This window comes from Erpetoichthys calabaricus, chromosome 7 (genome assembly GCF_900747795.2).
Source record: "Erpetoichthys calabaricus chromosome 7, fErpCal1.3, whole genome shotgun sequence".
Classification (NCBI taxonomy): domain Eukaryota; kingdom Metazoa; phylum Chordata; class Cladistia; order Polypteriformes; family Polypteridae; genus Erpetoichthys; species Erpetoichthys calabaricus.
The window spans coordinates 122,004,603-122,023,012 of record NC_041400.2 but is presented as its reverse complement, the minus strand read 5'-3'; the positions used below and the strand labels follow the sequence as shown (position 1 = coordinate 122,023,012).

The following is an 18,410-nucleotide window of genomic DNA, read 5'->3' as shown; positions in this document are numbered from 1 at the left end:
AATAACATTCAAAAACATGTTCCAAAAAGTCAGCACAACTCTTCTAAAGATAGTTGCATTTTTATAGTTGGACATGTTTATAGTTCTGTGATGATAGAGCACTACCATCAGTTACTGTGAGGCATTTAACTTGAGCTTTTAATACCACTGTATCTTTGTCTAAAAAGGAAGAGATCTCTTGATGCCGGGAAATCACTCAAAAGTGTGTTAGTCTTCCATTTCAATTTTATTTTGCTATTTTTCCCTTATTTATCAATATACAGTATTTGGAAAAAACAAAAATTATTACCATATAAAGTTAATTTGTTGGATATGGGTCTAGTTTACCATGATGTGAAGTTGTTTGCAATATAAAGCAGGACTTTGTGGCCTTCGTAACCACTCTGTGGAACTTAAATATAATGTTTTAGAGACTAAAAGCAAAAAGGCTTGTCAGGTATGATAGGGAAAGAAATAAAAAATATTTATCGAAAATTTTGTTCATAAGAGTCGTTTGCAGAACGACCAGATAAATATCTCTTTAATATGAAAGTCAAATCAAAACCAATATGTACATACCATTATCAACTATCATAAGAATTCAGAGATCTTTTATATAAATACAGACCTACTTATATTAATTGTGCTGTTTAAAACAAAATGGCAGCTTAAAATTTATTTCATTACGTTTTTTATTTGGTTTGTGCCTGCTTATTTTAAGAGCTGAAGAATAATGAATCACTTGCCAATTTAAATTCACAAATTAGCTTTGACCGCATGAAGTACAATATCACCTGGACACCAAACACCTGAATATTGTAAATCAATATGGAAACTTTTAAATAATCTGAGTAGCAGAAGAAGGATATATTTATGAATATGTAAGTAAAACAAGCCAGGTGACAAACTACACAACTTCATCATACCTGCATATGTTATGTTGCAAATGAATGAATTGTATGTAAAATAAATATACCAAGAGTGCTATGACATTAAAGGTTTTTCGTTTTTTTTTAGAGAGTAAAGTGGTTGCTGGATCTAAACAGAATTATAAAGAAAATAAGAGGCAAACATACCCAGATAGAGGATTGTTCAAAAAAGATCTATTTATTGAATATGTGTCTTCTCAAAGATAAAATAGTTAATTCAAATAGAATTTCAATTAATGCAAGGAGCGTAGGAGTGTGCTTAAGTGTGTGTCCTAGGATTAAAAGATATATCATCCAGGTATGATTGTGTGTTGTACCCAGCGCTAAGGAACAGGTCCAGGTTCCAAGTGACTCTTTATACAAAGTCAATATTACTTGCACCCAGATACCTTCTATTCATGACTTAAACAACTTTATCGGCCTTAGAAAAGCAAACAATAGAATAAACAAACTTCAGCTATCACATCAGTAGATTCAGGGATATTATCAACCCACAGACTGCAAGGCTTCTAAACAGTCAACTACACAATAAGAAAAAATATAACAGCGTATATACATACATATATTACAGTTAGGTCCATAAAAATTTGACAGAGACAACTTTTTTCTAATTTTGGTTCTGTACATTACCACAATGAATTTTAAATGAAACAACTCAGATGCAGTTGAAGTGCAGACTTTCAGCTTTAATTCAGTGGGGTGAACAAAACGATTGCATAAAAATGTGAGGCAACTAAAGCATTTTTTAACACAATCCCTTCATTTCAGGGGCTCAAAAGTAATTGGACAAATTAAATAACTGGAAATAAAATGTTCATTTCTAATACTTGGTTGAAAACCCTTTGCTGGCAATGACAGCCTGAAGTCTTGAACTCATGGACATCACCAGATGCTGGGTTTCCTCCTTTTTAATGCTCTGCTAGGCCTTTACTGCAGCGGCTTTCAGTTGCTGTTTGTTTGTGGGCCTTTCTGTCTGAAGTTTAGTCTTCAACAAGTGAAATGCATGCTAAATTGGGTTAAGATCAGGTGACTGACTTGGCCATTCAAGAATTTTCCACTTCTTTGCTTTAATAAACTCCTGGGTTGCTTTGGCTGTATGTTTTGGGTCATTGTCCATCTGTATAATGAAACGCCGCCCAATCACTTTGACTGCATTTAGCTGGATTTGAGCAGACAGTATGTCTCTGAACACCTCAGAATTCATTCGACTGCTTCTGTCCTGTGTCACATCATCAATAAACACAAGTGTCCCAGTGCCACTGGCAGCCATGCACGCCCAAGCCATCACACTGCCTCCACCGTGTTTTACTGATGATGTGGTATGCTTTGGATAATGAGCTGTTACACGCCTTCTCCATACTTTTTTCTTGCCATCATTCTGGTAGATGTTGATCTTGGTTTCATCTATTCAAAGAATGTTTTTCCAGAACTGTGCTGGCTTTTTTAGATGTTCTTTAGCAAAGTCCAATCGAGCCTTTCTATTCTTGAGGCTTATGAGTGGCTTGCACCTTGCAGTGCACCCTCTGTATTTACTTTCATGCAGTCTTCTCTTTATGGTAGACTTAGATATCGATACGCCCACCCCCTGGAGATTTTTGTTCACTTGGTTGGCTGTTGTGAAGGGGTTTCTCTTCACCATGGAAATGATTCTGCGATCATCCACCACTGTTGTCTTCCGTGGACGTCCAGGTCTTTTTGCGTTGCTGAGTTCACCAGTGCTTGCTTTCTTTCTCAGGATGTACCAAACTGTAGATTTTGCCACTCGTAATATTGTAGCAATTTCTCGGATGGGATTTTTCTGTTTTCGCAGCTTAAGGATGGCTTCTTGCACCTGCATGGAGAGCTCCTTTGACCGCATGTTGTCTGTTCACAGCAAAATCTTCCACATGCAAGCACCACACCTCAAATCAACTCCAGGCCTTTTCACCTGCCCATGAAATAGCCTTTGAGTCAATTGTCCAATTACTTTTGAGCCCCTGAAATGAAGGAATTGTGTTAAAAAAATGCTTTAGTTGCCTCACATTTTTATGCAATCGTTTTGTTCACCCCACTGAATTAAAGCTGAAAGTCTGCACTTCAACTGCATCTGAGTTGCTTCATTTAAAATTCATTGTGGTAATGTACAGAACCAAAATTAGAAAAAAGTTGTCTCTGTCCAAATATGTATGGACCTAACTGTACATACACATATATATACAGTGTATATATATATATATATATATATATATATATATATATATACACACACACATACATCCAACATACATACTGTATATACACATATACACATACAGTATATATACATATACACACATACACATATATACTGTGAGGGATGGCCGGCAGTTTATCCCGGCCAACACCCCCAGGCTGCTAGAGGGAGTCCTCCCTGCAACATGGAGGTGCCCCAAATTCCCGCAGGGCATTATGGACAATGGAGTTTGGCTGCACAGCCCTGCTGGATACCATGGGGGGCCGCTACAGGGAGGCACAAGTGTTTCTATTATAGCCCGGAAGTACTACCTCGTCACAGGGACGGAAGAACTGAAGTACTTCCGGACTGAAGAAAAAAAGAAGAGATTTCATCTGACCTGGAAGTGCTATGGCATCACATGGACTGAAGGACAGAAGCACTTCTGGGTCAAGGACTATTTAAAGGACTGTGGGAAACTCAGCAGGCAGAGCCGGAGTTGGGTGGGAGTGTGACAGAGCTGCTGGGTGGAGAGGAGGATTGATTATTGTTTATTGTTGATTTATTATTGTTTATTGGATATTGTGGAGGTGCTTTGTGCACATTTTGTTATAATAAATTCATTATTGGGAATTTTACTTGGTGTTTGGATGTGTTGTCTGCAGGTTTGGAGGTGCGACAGCGCCCCCTACTGTCACAATACATATACAGTAATCCCTCGCTCCTTCGCGGTTCACTTTCGCGGATTCACGACTTCGCGGATTTTATATGTAAGCATATCTAAATATATAACGCAGATTTTTCGCTGCTTCGCGGGTTTCTGCAGACAATGGGTCTTTTTACTTGCTTCCTCAGTTGGTTTGCCTAGTTGATTTCATACAAGAGATGCTAACCAATCAGAGCACGCAGTTAAGTTCCTGTGTGCTGCTGATTGGCTCAGCGACGGAGCGTTGCATTAACCAGGAAGTCTCATCTCACTCATTCAGCATTAACGTGCTACTGCTGCAGGGGCCATGTCCAGGCACCAACAGAAGATGCAAATGATTGCAGAAAAGGTAAAAGTTTTGCATATGTTGAAGGAAGGGAACAGCTACACCGCTGCAGGACACCGATTCTTTTTATTTAAAAAGGAGGAAAAGCATATAAGATCTACGGCCGCAGTGTCCTTTAACCAGGGTGCAAAACGAGTTGCAAGTGGACGTGATAAGGCAGTAGTCTGGATGGAATCTGCTTTAGGAATCTTTGCAACAAGGTCGACGACGTCATGACCACCTACAAGCTGCTACGTGTACTTCGCTATACAGTAAGTGTAAACCTATCTACCGATTTCATATTGCTTAGCAGCTGTCCCTGTTATTAATAGAGTAAATGGTGGGTTGTAAACAATACAGGGAGGGTTTAAAAACGTCCAAATACACGTTAAATAATTAAATAAATATGGTGTCCCTACTTCGCGGAAATTCAGTTATCGCGGTCAGCCTTGGAACCTATCTCCCGCGATAAGTGAGGGATTACTGTACACATATATATATATATATATATATATATATATATATATATATATATATATATATATATATATATACATACATACATACATATATACACATATATATATACACATACATACATATACATACATACAGTATATACACATACATACATATACATGCATACAGTATATACACATACATACATATACATACATACAGTATATACACATACATACATATATATATATACATATACATACATACAGTATATACACATACATACATATATATATATACATATACATACATATACAGTATATACATACATACATACATACATACATATACATACAGTATATATACAGTACTGTGTAAAACTTTTAGGCAGGTGTGAAAAAATGCTGTAAACAAAGAATGCTTTCAAAAATGGAAGTGTTAATCATTTATTTTCATCAATCAACACAATGCAGTGAATGAACAAAAGAGAAATCTAAATCAAATCAATATTTGGTGTAACCACCCTTTGCCTTCAAAACAGCATCAGTTCTTCTAGGTACACTTGCACACAGTTTTTGAAGGAACTCGGCTGGTTGGTTGTTCCAAACATCTTGGAGAACTAACCACAGATCTTCTATGGATGTAGGCTTCCTCACATCCTTCTGTCTTTTCATGTAATCCCAGACACACTCGATGATGTTGAGATCAGGGCTCTGTGGGGGCCATACCATCACTTCCAGGACTTCTTGTTCTTCTTTACGCTGAAGATAGTTCTTAATGACTTTGGTTGTATGTTTGGGGTCGTTGTCCTGCTGCAGAATAAATTTGGGGCCAATCATACGCCTCCCTGATGGTATTGCATGATGGATAAGTATCTGCCTGTATTTCTCAGCATTGAGGACACCATTAATCCTGACCAAATCTCCAACTCCATTGGCAGAAATGCAGCCCCAAACGTTCAAGGAACCTCCACCATGCTTCACTGTTGCCTGCAGACACTCATTATTGTACCGCTCTCCAGCCCTTCGACGAACAAACTGCCTTCTGCTACAGCCAAATATTTCAAATTTTGACTCATCAGTCCAGAGCACCTGCTGCCATTTTTCGGCACCCCAGTTCCTATGTTTTCATACATACTTGAGTCGCTTGGCCTTGTTTCCACGTCGGAGGTATGGCTTTTATGCTGCAACTCTTCCATGAAGACCACTTCTGGCCAGACTTCTCCGGACAGTAGATGGGTGTATCTGGATCCCACTGGTTTCTGCCACTTCTGAGCTGATGGCACTGCTGGACATCTTCCGATTTTGAAGGGTAATAAGCTTGATGTGTCTTTCATCGTGGCCGACCACTGCGTCTACGATCCTCAGCGTTGCCCGTTTCTTTGTGCTTCTTCAAAAGAGCTTGAACAGCACATCTTGAAACCCCAGTCTGCTTTGAAATCTTTGTCTGGGAGTGACCTTGCTGATGCAGTATAATTATCTTGTGTCTTGTTGCTGTGCTCAATCTTGCCATGACATGAAACTGCCTTCCACAACCTCACCTTGGTAGCAGAGTTTGGCTGTTCCTCACTCAGTTTTAAGCTTCCTACACTGCTGTTTCTGTTTCAGTTAATGACTGTGTTTCAACCTATGTGTGACATTGATGATCATTAGCACCTGTTTGGCATAATTGGTTGATCATACACCTGACTATAATCCTACAAAATCCCTGACTTTGTGCAAGTGTACCTATAAGAATTGATGCTGGTTTGAAGGCAAAAGGTATTAACACCAAATATTGATTTGATTTAGATTTTTCTTTTGTTTGCTCACTTTGCATTTTGTAAATTGATAACAATAAACAATCATTTATATTTCTGAAAGCATTCATTGTTTACAGCATTTTTTCACATCTGCCTAAAACTTTTGCACAGTACTGTATATACACATATATATACACATACATACATACACACACATATACACATACATACATACACACATATATATATATATGTATATATTGTCAAGCGCGTGTGCATTGGAGACATTTTAAGGGCTGAGGTGATGGTAATTCTCCAGCAATTTTATGGTATTAGGCGTTGTGTGATAACATTCTCTCTTTCCCTCGCTCTTTAGACTGGAAGTCACCTCCAGTGTCCATACACCTGCACCACAGTCAGAATAGAACTCCAGGCTGAGAATACTTGGTTTTGCTTTTTCACAAGCTTTATTTTGATTTAAATCATTTTCATTTATACAGGGTTTGCCAACAGATGCCACAACAATGACTGTCTCTGTTTATCTTACAGTATGTAGGGTAGTCAAGCTAGAGGATAACACAAAATCTTTTACTCTGATGGAATTCAGGCATTTCCAAGCAGGTGGTGCAAGTACATTGAGAAGGGTGAAGACTACATTGAGAAATGACATTATCAGTTTTGTTAAGGTTCGTTCCATTTTGTAATAAATCCCGTTTTCTAACTTTAGCTTGACTCCCCCTTGTATTACAACACACAAACACACTCATATATACATGTACACTCATACTGTATATACTGTATAAAATTGTATATGTTATATTATGCTATATAAGTCCATTTTGTGAGTTTTTTTTGTTGATATTGTTTTATTGTCAGCTATTAGACAGGCAAGCAAGAGATATGACTTTAACATTTTAGGATATCACCACATTTAATGTTCTATTTTTTCATTGTATCAATTTACTGCCAGACAATAAGGCTTTGGAATTACAGAAAAGTGATTTAAAAATACATAACTACATTTTAAAATGAAGGTTTAATTAAGATGATTTTGCCAACAATGATATACATAAACTCACCTATATAAGTGTCCTCTTCCCTTGGCACATGGACAGACATACAGAAGTAGCTGTCAGACTATAAGAAAGAAGGAAAAATAATACTGAATAAGGACAGTTAAATCATTCCTATAGTGTAATAACTTAAGAAAAAAGAAATTAACAACAAGCTCAAGCTAAGAGAGAAAAATGGATATTCTGTATGTGGGTCCATTATTCTGACAATGCAATACAGTCTTCAACCTTTAGTGTAATATTTTTCTATATATAAACTTAGAGGAGAATTGTTCTAGTTGGGTTGTTCCCAGCTAATTGATCAGTTACCTTCTTGCATTATTTCTTTAAATGAGGATTCTCAATTTCTATAACCCTCATCCTGAATGAAATGCCTAGTCAGTGGAAGATGGGGAATACAAAGGAAATCTAGGAGTAAAATCAATAGTACATTATTTCCGCTACTCCTCCACATTAAAAACATGCAACACTGTTCAACATTGTACTTTCAAAACAGAATAATAAAAAACAATCAACACTAGCATGTATTCACGTTTTCCAAACCAGGTATCGTGGTTCACTGGTAAAATGTTTTATCCAATCACAGTGAGCATACTGCGTGCCAGCAGACATAATGGGGCTCATATGCATTAGTATAAAAACTAAACTGGTAATTAAGTTCAATTCATAATCTTTCAGCATTGGGCTCATGCACAAACTAAACCTGAATGGATCTCAGAGTTCAACACAACACTCACTTAAATACACTTACATACTTACCCACACTGTACAAATTTTAGACCTGTGAGGCAAAATATCAACTACTGTGCAACTGTATGCAGGGTAAAATAGCAAATGCAAAGAGACTCACAAGTTAAACTAAAATAGGTATAAATGTGACCCCACATATCAGCTATAACTTTAAGTGATACAGTTCATTACACAGACAGTGAAATTAATTTGCATGCTATGATAATATAACACATACATTTAAGTATCCTCTTGTATTAAATGTATTATGCTATACAGAAACAGTTGTGATCAAAATAAACTCAAAATTACAATTAAAATACAGCCTATTTAATTATGGAACTTTACATGCCAAAAAAAAATATCAAGTAAATAAAACCAACAACTTTAAGTCCCCAGAAACATCAATCCATCCCTCCATTCATTTTCTGAATTAGAATTTTTTGAATAGCAATGTCACTGAATGCTAACTGCTAAGGCACTGTGGTCTGAAACCAACCATGGGTATAAACATTAGCTGTCATTGTGTACTTACTATAAATCTCTTATAGTTGTGTTGTCTAATCTGTTTTTGAAAACATAAGAACACAAGAATATATATATGTATGTGAACTGCCTGCTATGCAGCTGTAATGATTACTAAATTGTGAGATGTTTTATTAGAATGAGGTGAAGTAGAGGCACAAACAACACTATTCACATTAACAACACTATTTAAAGCAAGATGAACACCTGAATTACAGTTTTAGAGATATGATTTTTCATGTGTAGGTCACTACAATAAAAAAATGCAATAATTTCAAAGTTCTAATGTAACATGAATCCATTTAATCTATTTTTTGCTCTGTGAGTGCATAAATGGTGCGCACAGTGTAAGAGAACAAACTCACATTTTTTGTCATTATGCCAATACATAAGTTACATATGGTGAATAAACAAGAGATTTAAATTTAAGATATATTATCCTCTACCCAGAAATATAGCTGAAAAAACAAATTCTCTGTCGTGGAATAATATGGACACTTCAATTTCAAAAAAACAAACTAATTCAATTATAATGCTGTACTTTCTGCTAAATTGTTCAGCTAAAACTCTTCACAATGCAAATATTCCAGAGCTAAATAAAAAATAATTAAAAGAACTAGACTGGACACTATAAAACCAGTAGGCATAAGCACCACTACTCATTGCTCCAGAAAATCTTTTCATGTTCTGTTAATGTGTCAGGAGAATATTCGTCCTGTACTCTGGTTGGCACTCGCTTTAATTTGCCAAGTCACAGTTGAGTGCAAACATTTGCAAGACAGCATGCACTACACTCATTTTCGTCTGTTCTAAGCAACAGACCACAGATGCATGCACTAAATATTTATCTGCTTCATTAAACTCAGACTCAACTCTCTCTTGTGATGATAATTCATGAAGAGCATTCACACAATTCAGTGTGAAACTGCATCACAGCCGAGGGAGTTTGGGCAGTATTTATTGTGGGATGTTACTAATTTGCAAATTTACTATACTTGAATATTTAGTGATTGGATTGAATAATGATAAAACACAGCTTCCTGAAAACATTTTAATCTTGTTCACTGTTGGGGGAAGGCAGAAGCCTATCCAAGTGGCAATGGGTGCCAGTCTATCACAGAGCACATACACTAACACTTCAATGTAGAGTCACCAATTAATCTAACATGTAAAGTTTTAACCTAAAGTAATAAATACAAAAATTTTTAATTTTAATACAATCACTGCTATGAAGTAAATGGATTGTGCAGTGGTGCTAGTATTGTTGCCTTAACATTCCATGAAACTGAGTTCAGATTCCAGCCTTGTCACTTACTAAATGGCATTTGGATGCTCTCCCTACATCTGCATGGATTTACCTCTGGGTTCTCTGGCTTTTTCCTCACATCCAAAAGACATGTGGGCTAGATTAACTGGCAATTCTAAACCAGCCCAGGGTAGATAAACTTGGTTATGTGCATGAAATGTCTCTTGCGTTGAACTACAGTATGTATGCCCTGTTCAGGGTTGGGTCCTTGATTTGAGCTTTATAATACCAAGACAGACTCTGGATCCCTACAACAGTACAATATGATTAAGAAGGTTTAATGAAAGGAAGTAAGAATGGATAGATTTTCACTGCATCTAAGCAAAAGGAATCCCATAATATGAAGTAAATTAAAACCCATATAAACATTACTGGATTTTAATACTTTTCTTTTTTTATTCTTTTACTCAGTGTTTATTGTTTCATTGTGCATACATAGTTTAAATTAGGTGTATGATGTTCAGAACTTACAGAGTTCTGCTTGTTCATTCTGTTCATTTCATATCTGTAGTTTAATCATTGACAATGTTCTTGTTTTTTGTGTACGTTAGTGTGATAGCAGGCTTCTAATTAACACTAAACTGTACAATTTAATGTAACTAGTTTTCTTCAAATTATTGTTAGATCTTTGCTTAGATTGTGTGTTTGTTAATGTAGTTCTGAATTTTTATTCATTAAATTTACCCTTCTTGAACTTTCACTGAAACAGAGCATAAAGCTTAGACTTTTGGTTACAGCTGCCAATAAATAATATATGCATCTACCATTTGCAAATCCATAAGATTGTCTACTTCTTAGTAATCACAATCAATATTTTTTGTATGGATTTTCACAAAAACCCAAATGGAGATTGACACCTAAAGGCAGTAAACTTTCTATTTCTAAATAATTACATGTATCAAATCAAAACACAAACAAAAGGTACCTCAGATGTAGGTCTTGCTGCCACTAGAAAAGTATGCAGAGTTATAAGTCTTCAATTTACCCTTACTAAGCACAAAAATTTTTAAATTGTGTTGGTGTACCAACAAAATAAAAAAAAAAGATATACAACCACCAACACAATTTCCTTCCATAACACTGAATAATATATAGATGTGAAGATACAAAACGTTTTGTATTTGATACCAATACCAGGGACATTTTATGATTCTAAACACCTATTTGATATCATGGCAAAAAAAGAAATCCCTTTTAGCAACTTTTTAATTAAAAATACCTCCATTGTTCAAATGGACAATGTTCTGTAATAGGATATAAATATAGAAATTATAAAAGTAACAGCAAAATGAAAATAGTGGTATATCGATCAAGCAGTTACCCAGCCATCATTTAAATTAAATAATTTAATTTAATTTAATTAATATCAAAACACAATGGAGGGCTTGGATTGTAATGTGTCATAGACAAGGGGATTCCTCCAGTGTAATGGTAACAGCAAACTGGGGAATGTTATAATCTTGTGGTGGCTGGGGTATTTCAACATAAGACATATATACAGAATGATATTATATGACTACTTGATTTATCTTATCATGTGACCATCCTAGTTTTAGTCTCTGACATTTTCTCCCATGTAACTGAAAAACACTGCTTAAAATCAATACTAGAAATAAAAATGTAAACATTATAATATCTGTACTGATGAAACAGCAAATACAAAGATAATTCAAGATATTTTCATTTTAAACAAACTCTTAAGCTGTTTTTGTTAACAACATGATTTTAAAATCTGGTTTGTTAGTGGGTCCGTCTGTTAGATTTCTAACATTTGCTATTGTAAGCTTTCTATATGCATCATTAGCTGGTAAAAAACCTAGTAAAGAGTAATATTTAACGGATGAATCAAATTGATTCAAATGTCAAATGCTCACAAATTCCTGGGACTTTAATTGTCTGTATTCAGAATATCGTATAGGAGGAATCAGACTGTTACCATCTAACAAGAGTACAAATCCATAATTAGAAAATGAATAGACTGATTTATTACTTGTACTCAAATGATTGTAACTGAGAGACCATATTACAATTGTCAATGTACAACTCAAATATATGAGGTTAAACGGTTATACTCATGAGTGTAAGTTTGCCTTCAAAAACCAAACATCTGACAGGAATGTAGCATTTGCAAATTCATATTCTGTATGATGTTTTTCCCATATTGCTGTCTCTGTAACATGTTTCAGTTTACATGTTACATGTTGTATAACTAGACGGATGTGCTTTGAAGCACTGAAACTCTAAATTAATTTTATTTTGGTATTAACAAATGAAGCACTTCATTTCATCGCCAGTGTACATAAGTCAAACAGCCACATTGTTTGAAACTTGTCTTGATATTGACTTGTTATTACTGCTACTGATTATGAAGTTTTTGCCCACATTCCACAGTCCTATATGCATGACTCTGGATGCTTGCAAAAGTTAGAAAATGGATGGATGCACGAACAGACATCTGTAGACATCCAATCTGAGAAAGAATGCAAAACTTCAGTCATATTATAATATAATATTTTAAAATAAATAACAATGTACACATATTAAGCGAGAAAAGCATTCTTAAATATGCTAATGTGGCCAAACTCCGGTAAACAAAAATCAAAAACATATTTCATACTGTGTAGTAATGCAAGACCATACTTAGCAATAAAAGCGAAATATGAGTTTAAAAAGATTTAAAAATTTAACAATATATTCCTTTATGTATTATATGTTACTTTAAAATGAATTAACACAGACATATAAGGTAGCCAATTAATGGTAAATTTTGTACAAATATTAGAAAGCACTTCACAAAGAGTTCAACAGATACACAGAATTGTTCATTTTAATACATAATACTACTTTGTGGATCTTTAAATCTTAACTTGAATTTCTGAAAAAGGTGGAGATTGAATAGTTATGTAAAGTTAAATGGCCTATTCATTTTATGTCCTTATATATACTTAAAGTAGTAGTAAAATTATTTTGTTTAACACTAGAATTACCAGAGTCTACGAAAAAACTCATAGATCCGGCCCACCTTAAAACCGTTCTCACCTCTCTTTTGTCTTCTAAATGTGCCGATTAAGACGAGCAGCAAAAAGCCGGCTATTCCATCCCCCACCACCGCAAAACATTCACTAAGTTTTCCCAGCTCATGCCTTGTTTGATTATCTGGGAGTGACTGAACTGGAGTTTTAGAGTGGAAATAATAGATTGTTATTTGGAACATACCTTATCTGTGTAAACACATTGTTAAAACAGAAACTATTTCATATTTTAGTAATAAATGGTACAAAATGTAGGCATAAACTATAGAATGTGTGAAGCCTGACGGCCAAACATTAATAATAATTTAATAATTTTTTGCATTTATATAGCGATTTTCTCACTACTCAAACCGCTTATTAAATAAACACTTTCACAAAAGGTTCAAGGATGTCACAACACCTTCCGTGGCGTAACGCTGAGATTTGCTGACTCAGAGAACGGCAGCCCTGCTGCGTCGTAGAGACCAGAGTTCGATTCCCCACTGGGGAGGAAGTGGTTTTTTTTCTTTGTAGCCTCAAACGGACATAAAATTTATAAATTGGAAAAAAGTTGCATAAAGTTGTAAAATGTCGATCGCGGTTATTTCTGTTGATTAATTCATGCTTTTTTACTTAGAGTCAGATCAGAAGCTGAATAAGCTCCTGTTCTGACCCTAAGTAACAGCACCAGTATAAATCACACCCAATCTGACGCTGTTCGTTTTCAAATAATATTGCATTACTTCGACAATGTTTTCTGATTGGTACTATTCGCGTCATAAAATGATTTCTTCAAAACGTCACATATATTTGTTTTGAGATAATGAATAGAGCTGCAAATTACAGGTGCTTGTCTAGTGTAATAGGAATCATAGCACAGAGAGGTGTGTACACTGCAACAAGTACACATGTCGTAAATGTAGGAAGGGCGCTCCTTGGGTGAGCTATAGCGCATCTTTATGTAAAAACAGCAGTGTCAGATGGGGAGTGTCCGATGATTGCATATAGCGCTGAAGTTACTGCTCTTTACTATGCTTGCCTCTGCATGTCCTGGAGTACAAAAGAAACAGCATACAGCAACATGTGGGGACTGGCAAGATTGGAGGAAAAAAAAAAAAAAGAGTAATACGTATCGTGATACACTGCAGAGCTATAGCGTGTCTTTATGTGAAAACAGCAGTGTCAGATGGGGTAGGGAAGGATCCTGAACGCGACTGAGAGAATGAAAAGTGAATAAAAAAAAACAAAAACAAAGCTAACCTTTACAAATATCATAAATTACACCGGCTGTTACAGACTGAAATCAAATGCATCTTTTTATTCTAAAATAGTAAAAATAAGAGCAGTTCACTTCTCAAAAGGGAGTTGTGCAGGATTGAACTCGTGACCTTTTGATTCCCAGTCAGCAACTGATACTTTTGCGCCATGGGGCCGTCGTAGTAAATGAGTGTCAATGTCGCACACTAAGGCGGCTTTTTTTTTTTTCTGCAGCTATACTTTTGAATAAAAGCGCACTTGTTCTGTTATACTTGTACCTTTCGTGAAAGTGTTTCTTTGATATTTGGTCTTCAGGCTTCATACATTATATAGTTTATGCCTACATTTTGTCATTTACTACTAGAATATGAAAAACGTTTCTGTTTTAAAAATGTGTTTACACAGATTACGGTAGAAACGGAACACACATGAAATGTGTGTGTTCCAAATAACGATCTATTATTTCCACTCTAAAACTCCACTTCACTCCCAGATAATCAATCAAAGCATGAGCTGGGAGAAGTTCGTGCATGTTCTAAGTCGGTGGGGGGATGGAATAGTCGGCTGTTTGCAGCTTGTCTTTATCTGCACATTTAGAATACAAAAGATGATGGCGGAGAGGTGCGAATGGATATAAGAAACGATTTAAGGTGGGACAGATCTACGAGTTTTTTCGTAGGCTCTGGTAATTCTAGTGTTAATACATTACTTGTGTACTTCTGAAAAAATAAATCCTCAACGCCTTTTATCAGTAGACAATCTACCAAGAAAATAAGATTTTCTTATGAGGAAATAAATACATACTTACCCTTTTAGCAGGCTACTTCAAACCATACTTATAAATAAAGCAAAGTGTTTTAGTTTTGGGATCAACTGCATCTCACAAAGGATAAATAAAGAATAATTAATAAAGTATATTCTATTTATTACTTTCATTCAGTCTTTCAAGACTGAAGCTCCCAGAAAAATATGACTATTATGAAGGACTGCAAATAGATTCCAGCATCCAGAGTGTGCCAAGCTCAAACAAAGACATTATTTTGACAGCATGCCTCGGCTATTGATCTGACAGAATAAAGTCCAAAGATGTGCATTAGTGTGGCTACCATATGTCATGTAAAGCAAAAAACACTTTTGACCCTGCAATACAAATTTCAATGACAGATTAATTTAGATAGTCAGGAGGCCCCACTGTGAAGATATATGAAGGCAATCTAATTTATGCTTCCATTGCCAAGATAATATATGACTAAGGAAAGGTCTTTAAATCAGTCCAAACAGTACAAATTCTCAAGTAATTTGTGCTAAATATAACAATAAGGTATTCACAATCTTTAGTAAGTCTATTCAGAGTTAAGAAAAGCTACAGTATTTTGCTTTCAATTATGAATTTACTTTTTGATTAAACATACTGACACATTCTACCAAAACTCTCCAAATGCATATTAGACCTACTTTTTACAATCAGAAAACAGAAGCAACAACAACAATTAATACTGATGGCAAAATGCACATATTTCATTATTAGCTTTTTGATGTCTTTATGCAACCATTCTTCACAAAATTTAATTACTCTGTAATGGCACAATTTTCGGCACGGTGGCGCAGTGGGTAGCGCTGCTGCCTCGCAGTTGGGACACCTGGGGACCTGGGTTCGATTCCCGGGTCCTCCCTGCGTGGAGTTTGCATGTTCTCCCCGTGTCTGCGTGGGTTTCCTCCGGGCGCTCCGGTTTCCTCCCACAGTCCAAAGACATGCAGGTTAGGTGGATTGGCGATTCTAAATTGGCCCTAGTGTGTGCTTGGTGTGTGGGTGTGTTTGTGTGTGTGTCCTGCGGTGGGTTGGCACCCTGCCCAGGATTGGTTCCTGCCTTGTGCCCTGTGTTGGCTGGGATTGGCTCCAGCAGACCCCCGTGACCCTGTGTTCGGATTCAGCGGGTTGGAAAATGGATGGATGGATGGCACAATTTTCAACACAACTAATCATTGCTTGTTTGTCTTATTTAAACTATAGGCATAGTCATTAGTGCCGTTGCATTATGTATCTAAAGTCACCCAGTCACACACTCTGTGTGGAGTTTGCAAGTTCTCCCAGTGTCTTGATGGATAATTATTTGGGAATGTACAAGAGAGGTATGTGTTAGGGTAACTGAAATTTTAAACTGGGAAAGGGAGTTCTGGTGTGGGTTTGTGCTTGACTGGGGCCAGTTAAGGACTGTTGCTCTATTCATAGTTGGTTCCTGCCTTGTGTCCTATAGGCTCTAATAAATCACAACCCTGAGTTAAGGCCATGTCATATTACACAACTTTTCCAGCCATTGTTTAGACTTCACTTAAATAAGCTTAGCAAGTTGTAGGCAGTGCCAGCATGCTCCTGTGACCATCAGTCTTCTAGTCTGGCATATTCAGCATCTCAGCTCAACTAGTATGTGACTCACCCCAACAATCATAGATAGAGGCAGCTCTAGGTACATGACGGCTGACAACCAATGAGCATTGTATCAAAAGTACAATCAGGGCCATTTCTGGTCATAGTCTGTCTAGACAAAGACCTACAGTGTCCTTCCTATCTTTGTTTGTAAAAATTTGTCCAGACCAGACAAGAGCACAAAGAAATGTTTATTTTGTGCATCCCAGAAGTGCCTGCACTGGTTGCACTACACAATCTGTGTACTGTTGCATACACCAGTGTATGCAGCATGCCAGCACTGAGACATGTGGCCTCCTCGCTGTGCGTCATGTGAGTGACAGTGAGGCAGAGCTGCTTTAACTTCGGCAGTTAGCCGCTGCCAGAACCAGGAGTCAGGCCTCTAGTCTTCCCTTATAATGTGTAGCCTTCCAGACGGACACACAGCTGGGTCCCAGTGTCCCCTTTCTCCTCTTCAAACATGGTGCCACTGGGTGAGTGACGACAGACCCGGGTGCCGTCCAGACTCCAGTGAATGACCAAGTAAAGGGCAGCTTCCTCCTGTCATCATCGCTGCTGCCCACTTAGCTTGTTCCTCAGGTTGGGAGGTACAAAGGTGACAGAGTGAGCCTGAGGAGAGGAGGTCTTGGAGGCAGGAGCACTGGCACTGCAGCAGGGACACTGTGGCCACTACATCACAATGGAATTTTAAACAATACATAAACTCCAGGGGGACATTATGCAGACATATATTTAGCACTACACATGTACAGTGCCAAATGCCCCTCCCCCTCCCCCCACCCAAAAAAGGCCCTGGTGGTGTATTGCTAAAATAATGTCATTGTCCCAGGTGGTGTACTGGGTTAAAATCCCAAGTGGTGTAGTGGCTAATGTCCCTGTTACAATTTTTACTTTTGTTGTGCATCATGTTGACTATCATTTAACATTATGTATGCTCTCTTCTATAGCACACTCCTCACTTGTAGGCTGTACATCATCATGAAAAGATCAAAGCCAGTAGTGGATGAATTTAGGAAATGGAGGAGAGAGGTGTTGGAAAAAGCAGTGAAATATATAGGTATTTTTTTTGTAAATATATATTTTATATAATTTAATTTTTTGTGCTGTCAAGCAAGGAAAACATACTTTAATGTGAACTTCACCTTAAGTTTAGTAATTGTCCCTAACACCCTTTCCCCACACCCCAGAGTCAGTTGGACTATTAGATGCTAGCAGTACTAGATATTTGTCCTCCCGCTCCTTAAATCATGCTTCATAGACCGTCAAATCTTCAATGCAAATATTAAAATCTAAGGATTTAGAGTGCCTACACAAAGGATTGTTTATTGTTTGTCACCTCTAATCCCACATAAAAATTCTTGGGTCCAGTGATTGGTCTCTCAGGCAGCGCACGTTATACTGGCAATGCAGAGATAAATGAACAATGTACAACACTAAGTAAATCCCTGCCCTACAATGATCAGTCAGACCTTGAGAGGAAAGCACTGGCACAAGAAATAGAAGTTTTCCTGGATTATCCTAAAGATGACACGACCACACTGGAACTGTCATCTTTCTTGCAAGAAACTAATTTAAATGAAATACATCCAAATATGTGAACAGCCCTCAGAATTGCAGCCACTACTCCTTAATAGTAGCTTCTGTAGAGAGAAGCTTCTCAAAACTGAAGCTCACAAAAACTGAGGTCTATGATGTCACAAGACTGTCTCAGTGGCCTTCCAATGATAAGCATTAACAGAGACATGTCTAGAATA

At 36.8% G+C, this 18,410-nt stretch overlaps 1 protein-coding gene across 8 annotated transcripts in view; it reads right to left on the bottom strand.

Annotated features, from left to right (window-relative positions):
- The window catches only part of pam (peptidylglycine alpha-amidating monooxygenase), a 392,585-nt gene that overhangs the window by 209,196 nt on the left and 164,979 nt on the right, over nt 1–18,410 (bottom strand). For all 8 annotated transcript variants that reach the window (XM_028805293.2, XM_028805296.2, XM_028805297.2 and 5 more), the window contains exon 4: nt 7,410–7,467. In XM_028805293.2, the coding sequence (XP_028661126.2) occupies nt 7,410–7,467 (58 nt within the window). The remainder of the gene's footprint in view (nt 1–7,409; nt 7,468–18,410) is intronic.